The sequence below is a fragment of the Fragaria vesca genome, linkage group LG7 (genome assembly GCF_000184155.1).
Source record: "Fragaria vesca subsp. vesca linkage group LG7, FraVesHawaii_1.0, whole genome shotgun sequence".
Classification (NCBI taxonomy): domain Eukaryota; kingdom Viridiplantae; phylum Streptophyta; class Magnoliopsida; order Rosales; family Rosaceae; genus Fragaria; species Fragaria vesca.
Window position 1 is genome coordinate 21,987,453 of NC_020497.1, and position 10,180 is coordinate 21,997,632.

General features: G+C 38.4%; 1 protein-coding gene across 1 annotated transcript; it reads right to left on the reverse strand.

The window, feature by feature from the left end:
• Positions 1-2,084: 2,084 nt before the first annotated feature.
• Positions 2,085-9,822, reverse strand: LOC101302316. Its single transcript, XM_004309122.1, has 10 exons — positions 9,667-9,822; positions 9,055-9,519; positions 8,194-8,967; positions 8,015-8,046; positions 7,575-7,919; positions 4,226-4,391; positions 3,617-4,132; positions 2,743-3,520; positions 2,563-2,590; positions 2,085-2,463 (listed from the first exon to the last, which is right to left on the reverse strand). Exons 1-10 carry the CDS (start codon positions 9,805-9,807, stop codon positions 2,085-2,087), a joined length of 3,624 nt encoding a protein of 1,207 aa, XP_004309170.1. The 5' UTR covers positions 9,808-9,822.
• Positions 9,823-10,180: the final 358 nt, after the last annotated feature.

Genomic DNA, 10,180 nt, shown 5'->3' on the forward strand with positions numbered 1-10,180 from the left:
ATATCTTTCCTCTATTCACTTGGTGAGAAGCTAGGGCAAACTAATATACAGCAACTGAGGACCGTGTAGCAGCAGCAAGAGTTAAGATCAGAAAGAGATGGAGGGTAACATACAGTCTGTTGTGAGACATATCACATTGATCGATTTGTATATATGTAATTTTAGATTCGGTTTCATTTCGATCTTCAAGTCATGAAAGGGAATAGTATGCATGGTAGACCCCAAGCTAGCTCCTCTTGTTCGCACCAAACCCCAAAGGATATACATGCATACATGATACATGCTACGTTGTGAAACACAATCACATCTATGGGCTCCGTTTGTAGCAACATTGTAGCTTACATTTGGGAATTCTGCTAATATATTATAGTGCATAATATGCTCATGTAGGCTCTTAAACAGACCAAACCACCCACTTTCATGCTTTAGTTTGGTTGATTACATATTATTGTCTAGTATTGGAGATCGTAATATATATCTAGTTACATAGAAACACTATTTAGCTAGCTATATATTATGGACCCCGAATGGGTATTTATATAGGCTTGTCGATCCTCAAAGCATTCAAAATCTTGTCTTACACACACTTCTGTAGTCCTCTAGTTTCCCAGATTCACTGCTTAATTTGCTGATGAATTATTTGCTATACAAACTTGTCCGAGGGTCATCGAATTGGTGATGGAAAAGAGTGATGAGTTTGTCATAGGGTTTAAGATTTCGGGTTTAGAACAAACTTGGTTCTAGATAGCTGGTCCCGAAAACGAAACGAGCTTTAGGCAAAGCACATGCAGATGTATGAATGCCCATTTCTTTCAGTACGTCCTTTGATGATCATGAAGCTATAGCTACCTGTTTAGCTCGATTTTGTGAAGCTTGAGATTGAACACAAAGCTAGCTCGACCTTTTTCTTCTTCTTGGATGTGGGTGGCCTAATATCGATCACTATACGTGCCCGTCTGACATGTGAAGCCACGGAGGATAGGGAGACATGGACAAACTGTGCTAGCATGAAATGCCAAAGCCGGATATGACATCTGTTGTGTATTTCTCTCTACTTCGCCTTTTGTCTTCGGCTTTGGATTTTCTGTTTCGTGGCCAAGGAAGCACAGCAACAAGGAAGGCTTTATGATTCTGTTTCGCCATTTTAGGCTAATGGACTACTAATGGCTATGTTTATCAGATTTAGGTTTTTGTTCGGGGACCAGCAACTCTCATAAGTACATGCTACTTGTCTTCTGCTGCTGTTGGTATCTAGCACGCAATCAAGTGTTAAGAGCTTCTTAAGCTAAGTCATACTCATAAGTCATAACCACGCAACCTACTTGTTTCATACAAAAAAAAAAAAGCCAAGCAAATTACTTCAGTTACTTGTCATTAACATGTCTCCTAGCCTTCACATTCATCCCATAAACAAAAAACGGCAAGTTTTGGTCACAAGCTAACATATGTAGTAACATTGATCCTCGCTTCCTTAGAGAATAATGGATAGAGTAACCATGCAACTTTCACTAATTGTCTATTCATGAGTATTTCTCATCGAATAATCGTGGATCAAATTTTTCGAACTCTTTTTTTTATATTGTAGTCTACGGAGATATTGCTTCAAACACACTTTGTCCTCATGACTTTACAAAACACATAAAACGTGACAAGTTAATCGGATGCTTGATGATCGATCGATCTTGACTTCAGGAAAAAAAAAAAAAAAAAAAGACTTTAAAATGAATCATTCCATGAATGAATGATGGGCCCGAGTACTCTATCACAAAGGTCAATCGGTCTAACTCAAAATCAAACCCAATGAGACCTGGACAAATAAGCCCAAGTTTTAAGCCCATAATAGTAATACTCGGTTTCTCGTCACTGATGTAAATAGTTTGTTGTTAGCGTATTCATTAAGGCAATGAATTAAGCAAAATCAACAGTTTATTCTTCTTTCAGAGAGGTTTTGAAAAGCTAAACTAGCATATATCATACACAAAACTCAAAAGCACCCAAAATGCTACTCTACATGATATTTGACATGATCACTGGAACCACTAAACTTGGTAAAGAATGTTCCTCTCATGTATACAAACAGCTAGCTAGAGCTTATTGGCAGTTTCAGTTAACGTTTTAATGTCCAAATCCTTTCTTTCTGAGCTTGTTGCTGACTTCAGGAAATTCTCGATATCTTTTGAATCCGAAGAGGTTCCATTTTTCAGATGAAACCATTTTTTGCTTGGTTTATTAGGGGGTCTGTTGCTGATGGCAATTGCAAGGTCATTGGGGAAGAGGTCTTGGAGCACAAAGGCATGCAAGACAGTTCTTATGAAGAGAGCAAAGACCACGAGCGTGGCAATGATGGAGAGTATGACTGCCAAAGCTTGAGTTGCTACAGTTGTGACTTCATTCGAGTACCTGATGGTTGCAACGGCAGCTCCAGTCATTGGGAAAGTGTATGCCCACCATGCCAACGAGAACCTATATTTGAAACGATGTTAGAAGCTAATTTGATGTGCAAACTAATGATGGAAAAGCACTTTCAGTACTCTGGAAATAATGAAATTGATGATAACTTACTTGAATCCTCGAAAAAAATTGATTCGGACTACCTGTACAAGCAGAGAAAAAGGATAGAAAAGTAAGTTAGGAGTTAGGACTGGAATACTAGTCATGAGACATATGAACAAAGTGAAGGATGAAATTTCTCTGAAAATATTGATAGGTGCAACTTAATTGATAAAGGTTATATGTATGTACTTGCCAATGAGAGATAAAGGAACATAGAAATGAAGTAACCGATCCGCGAGCCAACATCAAAGGAGCCTTGGATTCTTGCCCAAGACGTGGAAGCAACGCTAGGTGCAGCAACAAACAAAAAGAACACAGGATGGAGCTCCTTAGGGATTACTGTCTCATTTGTTGTAAGTCTCTGGTAAAGTGTCACAAACAAGACCATATAGTGAGCCATACCAACAGCAAAAAAGAATATTGGTCCTTCTCTTAGTCCCATTGAAGCACCTAGCAAAGCACCCACAAAGTTGCCAACAATGGAGAGATGGTTAACAGGGTTGGCTACTTTAGAAAGCCGGCGTTGTCCTCCTGACATCCACTGTCCATAGATCTTAAGCTCAAGACATAAAAGCGGCGCCATCAGGATGTACCAAAGAGCTGGATGGAGGTTGCTTGAAATGGAAGGTGGCACTCCTATAGCTAAAAATAAGAGGGCTATAAATGGAGAGAAGAAGAAGTTGATACGAATTGGGTGGAAATACTCGCGACGAACTGCTTCAAAGTAGAAGATGATTTTAAGAAGGTAGATGCAAGTCACACCAACTAATGTAGCAACAGCAATGCACCACAGAACCAAATTTATTGTTAGACTCAGGTGGAGAAATTGCGTTGAGGCCGTGGTTGGTAGGGTTTTCCACAGAATAGCTTGGCTGCTGACACCAAGGCAGATGCTAAATGCAGAGATGGGATACCGCAGAAGAAACGGCCACTGCTTGTCTTCTGGAAGCATTATTTCCTCTGAAGCCTAGTTTAGTTCAATAACAAAATCATTTTGTCATTTCTAAGATAAGATACAAACGACTTAGACTACTGAATAAGAAGAATATAGAGCATAAATTACCCTAAGTGTGTCCAATTCAGGCCCTTCCAATGCATCAAAGTAACGGTCTGCAGGTAAAGGGTCAATTTGATCTGTACTTGGAGCAAAAGCATTCTCCGTTTGATCACCTTTTCGTGGTGTCTTTCCCCGCAGTAGTGTTAACTGCCTTTCAAGTTTCCCGGACCATGTCTTGAAATTGTCAAACCTGTTATCTCTCAACCTTTTCATACTTGGATGATGATAGGGGAAATGTGCAGTGTGCATTGCCTGATCTTCGAATGCTAAGCCTTTTGGCAAGGGTTGAGAGTGAGATTTTGGTGCTTCCGGAAGTTGGCGACCACTAGCACTTCTGTTTGCAGCAGAAGAAGAATCTAGGATGCCATTGTTGAAAATCGTTTCAGGACTGAATAGAACTCCATTTATTTTCTCCAAATGAACGTCCATTGGTGATGGCGGCATACTAATAGAAACAGAATGCATCCTTTGATGAATTGGTGGTTCATATTCATCAACTGTGCTTTCGCCTACCTCAATTTCCTGTTATAAGTTTATAACAGTGCTATCAATGACAAAACAAACATCATACAAAATTCTTATTTGTAATCCTCACTCTATTAAAGATAGACGTACCTTAGCTGATGGCTGATTCTTATCACTGAGAACGGTATGCTCCTCAACATTGTCGAAACCAACCACTTCGTTTGAGGATATGTATTTGATGAGAGATGGAATTTGAATCGAAACCTGTTCTTCAGAATCCATTGTTCCGCTGTTTTCTGTCCCAAAGAGTTTGCAGCTGAAAATGAAAGGACAGTATAACCATTCAAAAGACTTTCATGATGGATGGTGAATCACTGAAATTTCCAAGTATAAGAAATTTCTCAAACTTTTAGCCATGTCATATGATCTAGCAAGAAATCAGACTTGGGGTAATTTTCTAACAAATCTGATGAAGCTGATTACATTTGTATTTTCTGCTCTTTTAAGTTTAAAGCTACTGATACTAGCATCATGAGAATATACATTTCTAATGCGTATTTGATCATTTGGGATGTCACTGGTGCATATACAGGCCCTGCCTCACAAGTTCACACCTAAAGATAACATGTAAAATTGAAATTTGTTTAGTCCTTGTGGTTTGAAGTCAACATTTGTTTAGTCCTTATAGTTTTATTTTAATCTGAATGGTCCTTAAAGTCACGATTTTTCATCCAAATAGTCATTCCGTCAATTTTCTCAGTTAAATTGCTTACGTGGCCGTTAAACCGAGAAAATTGACGGAATGACCATTTGGATGAAAAAACGTGACTTCAAGGACCATTCAGATTAAAATAAAACCATAAAGACTAAACAAATGTCGACTTCAAACTATAAAGACTATACAGATTCCTTTTTAATACAAAAAAAAAAAACTAATACAGATTAAAATAAAACCACAATGACTAAACAAATGTCGACTTCAAACCACAAAGACTATCCAGTATTTTATCCTAACATGTATGTGATGCCTAAGCATAGTATAATCTACACCACAGAATCAGATGGCACCAATACATATAAGAATTATTGATCAGTACTAGTAATGCATATAGAGCCATTTATGTTAAACAAAAACAATACATATTGATCATATAGAACTCTGTATATGCAGAACTCGCAATATATGTTGAATCAAAAGTAAAAACAAGACTAACCGATGGACGACGATACTGGAAGCAAGTGTAGGCAATCACCTCTCAGGCAGATAAACATAACCAGTTTGAACTGATTAGTGTGTATTGAGTCTGCGTCTGCTTCTGTCTGGAGCAGATGAGTTGTATCGAAGATTATGCAGAAGAAGATCATATTTATAGACACTGAAGAAGAACAAAGAGCACAAGTAGCACACGTCTTAGGGGGTAGTATCTGTATGTCCTCGAATGCAGGCTACTATCTACTTGTGCAGTCATTATCAGCTGTACTTCATCTTTGATAGCGATACGGCTGCTGAAATTACTTCAGAATTGATACACTCGTTTTTGCATAAGACAACCATTTATTGGCTGTTTCAAACTTACAATTGGAGACAGGCTTGAAATGATCTGTCATGATATCTTTGAACACAATCTTTAGGTTTGACCACAATGGCAATTGCAAGATCTGCCCTTCAGCTATTGCTAGGAAGTAGCATTATTCGCCGTATCACTCAAAAACGAACTAAGAACGGAGTTAGGAAATTGTCATTTTGAAGATATGATGAACTAGGAAAGGAACATGCCTAAATTTTGTATTAAGCTCATGAAATATCACATTCAAACATTTCGTTGAACACCTTATATCTTGAGGTAAACACCAATGTTTTCATGTATTATTCCTACTGTTCTGATCCAAACAAGATGAGTGTGGTTTGAATGTTACATGCGGGTTTTAATATGGAAATAACTTGGGTGACCAGCTATGGTCATTTATGGGTGACAAACACCAATGAGAGATAGACAAGTGTCAACAGTAATCATAAACAAACATGTCAAATACTCAAAACATTCATGTTATGTCTTTAAATTGCAGCCAAGCTTTTTAAAATAGACACGTGTCTCATGTTCATTAGCTGTGATCATCTTAAGGTGACCAGCCCTTATTATCGAAGTCGACTCCTTTTAATATTAGTGCGTACCAAACCTAATTGAAAACTACATGAATGAAACGTGGATTGATGCTCAACTCAAACATATTGAAATAGCAGTGGATTATATTGGTGCTCTACCGCAACTTATTGCATAATTTAACATAAGGAATTAGTTTAAGATTTTCATACCCCATCGGACTTGGGACATCTTGAATTTCCTTGGGTATATGCCGTCAAATGTTTCAACTGAAAGCAAAAGGACAAAATGTCATAGGCAAGTCATATATGGAGTGCAAATTCTGCAAAAAATAAGAACCGTACACATGGATATATATACTGCTAGCTGATGTCAATTACGCTATATTATGGGAACTATATACGTGTATATGATATATATATATATATATATATATATAAACCCCATAAACTATTGCACAGAATTGATAAATGGTTTGCAAATGAAATCATAAACTATTGTCATTTAAAACTAGGAGAGATCGATACCTCTCGGAGTACTGGGATGCTCTTCGATCATTTCAGATATAGATGCCATGATCAGGCACTTGAATTAGTCCTTTCAACTGCTAGCTGTACGAGTTTGATCAGAGGACTCGTTATATAAATTAATAGGCGAGGATTTAAGTCGAGTCGATTCCTTGGGATGTAAGGAATGTTGCACTGAAGAGGCTTGCAAGACGTGTACCAAATAGTATCTTATATTTCTCTTCTTTGAACTACTCATAATGTAACGTAAGGAGTTCAAACTTTCCTAACCATGCCAGCCTCTACATGGATATGCTTTGACATAAACATAACATGGATCGATGTGTGGGAGCCAGCTACCCCAATGGACGAACAAACTTGTATAATCTAAGCAATGCATAATGATCCAGATTTACAGAATGACTGCAGCTCATATATATGGATTCAAAATTAATAAAAGTTAAAAATCGATTCACTGGGAATGTACGTACAACAGAGGACAAGATTCTGACCATGCAGTTAATTAAGATCAACCACGTTGTTTGCTTCTGAACATGACATTCTGAATTCCACCGAAGAAAAAAACACATGAAGATCGATCCGAACAACATAAATCCATATATACATACGGATTAGACTAGGGCCAAATTCTTCGTATAATAATGAGGATCACCATAATTTTCATACATATCCATCTTGTCCATCACAGTCTAGCTTAGAGGTCTCATCCCTGATATTATCACAATTTTCATAAATATGATGCATCATTTATTATGATGATGAAAATATAAAATATCTGATGGGGAGTGTGGATTACAATTTGAGGAGCGTGGATTTCACATCCTTATAACATTTCAATATGTACAGATGTTCACTGGATCAAGAAATCTTCAAATTTTTCCCTTTTTATCTATGCTTATTGTTGATTGCAAGGAATTCTCAATGTCTTTGGGACAATAAGAGCTGTCCTGCTTGAGATGGTGCCACTTGCTGTTCAGTTTACTTGGGTTTCTATCACTAATGGCAATTGCAATGTCATTGGGGAAGAGGTCTCGGAGAACAAAGGCATGCAAAAGGGTTACCACGAAGAGACCAAGCACTGTGAATGTGGCAATGAGAGAGAGTATGAGAGCCAAAGCTTGAGTTGCTACATTCGTCACTTCATTCGAGTACCTGATGCTTGCAGTGGCAGCACCCGTCATTGGGAAAGTGTATGCCCACCATGCCAATGAGAACCTATTTGAATCCATGTTAGAAGCTAATTTCATGTCCAAACTAATGATGCAAACTCACTTTCAGTACTCTATGTAATCAAATCGATGATGTCTTACTTGAATCCTCGGAAAAAATTGACTCTGACGACCTGTACATGCAAGCGAGGAGAGAAAGAGAGTTAGGAACACTAGTGTGAATATCCTATCTTGCAAGCTTGTTGATTCAATATGATCAAGCTCTTAGTACTAAATCAAGTAATGCAACATAACTAGTACTGCAGCCTATGTATACTTGCCAATGAGAGATAAAGGAACATGGCGATGAAGTAGCCAATCCGCGAGCCATAATCAAAGGAGCCTTGGATTCTTGCCCATGCCATCGAAGCTACGCTAGGTGCTGCAACAAACAGAAAGAACACAGGATGGAGTTCCTTTGGGATTACTGACTCATTTGTTGGAAGTCTCTGGTACAATGTTACAAACAAGACCATATAGTGAGCCACCCCAACAGCGAAGAAGAATATTGGTCCTTCTTTCAGTCCCATTGATGCTCCTAGCAATGCCCCAACAAAGTTCCCAACAATGGATAGATGGTTAACAGGATTGGCTACTTTAGAAAGCCGACGTTGTCCGCCTGACATCCACTGTCCGTAGATCTTAAGCTCAAGACATAGTATTGGTGCCATTAGGATGTACCAAAGAGCTGGATTGAGGTTTTTACAGATTGAAGGTGGGACACCAAGAGCTATGAACAAGAGGGTTATAAACGGTGAAAAAAAGAAGTTGATTCGGATTGGATGGTAATACTCACGACGAACTGCTTCAAAGTAGAAGATGATTTTAAGAATGTAGATGCTAGCAACAATGACTAATAGAGCAAGAGAAATGAACCACAGAACCAGATTTGGCATTAAACTCAAGTGGAGAAATTTGGTAGAGGCAGAGGTAGGCAAGATTTTCCACAGAATAGCTTGGCTGCTAACACCAAGACAGATGCTAAATGAAGAAATGTGATACCGGAGAAGAAATGGCCATTTCTTATCTTCTGGAAGCAGAATTTCCTCTGAAGCCTATTCAGGAAGAAACCAGTTTATCACTGTAACATAACATCAAGCATATGTCGATATTGAAAAATGAAACTAGATAGGATGAATTACCCTAAGCGTGTCCAACTCAGGCCCTTCCAATGCATCGAAGTATCTGTCTGCAGGTAAAGGGTCAACTTGATCTGTACTCTGCACAAAAGCATTGTCTGGTTGATCAATTTTTCCCAGTGGCTTTCCCCGTAGTAGTGAAGCTAGTGATATCTGCCTTTCAAGTTTCCCGGACCACGTCTTGAAATTATCAAACCTCTTGTCTTTCAGCCTTTCAATACTTGGTTGATAAGGAAAATGTCCAATTTGAATGGCCTGCTCTTCAAATGCAGAGGTTTTTGGCTGGGGTTGAGAGTGAAACTCTGCTTCTTCCTGTAGTTGGCTGCTACTAGCACGCTTAGTTGGGGCAGAATTAGTATCTGACATTCCATTGTTGAACTCTGTTTCGGGACAGAAGGGGACTTCTTCTGTATTCTGTATCTGAACTTCCATTGGTGATGGTGACATGCTAAGAGATATCTCAGATTTCTGTTACAAATATCATAGCAGAGAAGTCACTTTATGCATAACCATTTGTTAATTTTTCTTTTCCTTCTAATTGATCTTCCATCATCCACAAAACAGACATATATAGCACACGAAAACACAACTAGTAGACCTTCAAGACAAAATTACCTTAGCTGATGGGTCAGTTAGCTGATGCTTGTCATTGAATAAGGTACGCTCCTCAACATTATCAAGCTGAACCACTTCAGTTGGTGATATGTATTTGATAGGAGATGGAATTCGAAGGGAAACATGTTCCTCAGACCCCATAGTTTTCCTGCTTCGAAATCTGAGAAGTGTTGAAGAAGGTTCAACCATTAAGAAGGCTTCAACAGATGGTAAACCACTCAAATTTCTAATTATAGGCCTGTATTATACAGCAAGAAACTAAACTTGGTAGTATTGTAGCAAATTGATGAACCGATTACACAGATTGCATATTTTCAACCTTTTCGTTTTAAGACAACACTCCCTAGCGTCAAGAGATTTTACATTTCTCTTGTTATTGTACAGGAATGTCACTGTGACATGGGCCCTGCATCAGATTGATGTAGTGCTATAATGTACACCACAGAATCAGATGGTAGTCATATATTTCGTGTCACTAATCAATGATAAGTTGTGCATGATAAGAACAAAGGAT

Bases quoted from the DNA above. Each gene is read 5' to 3' on its own strand.
- LOC101302316 (XM_004309122.1), bottom strand. From the start codon at position 9,807: ATGGGGTCTGAGGAACATGTTTCCCTTCGAATTCCATCTCCTATCAAA. The intron at 8,047-8,193 runs GCAAGTATACAT...TTGCATGTACAG, and splicing joins TGTTCCTTTATCTCTCATTG to GTCGTCAGAGTCAATTTTTT. The intron at 7,920-8,014 runs GTAAGACATCAT...GGATTCAAATAG, and splicing joins AATTTTTTCCGAGGATTCAA to GTTCTCATTGGCATGGTGGG.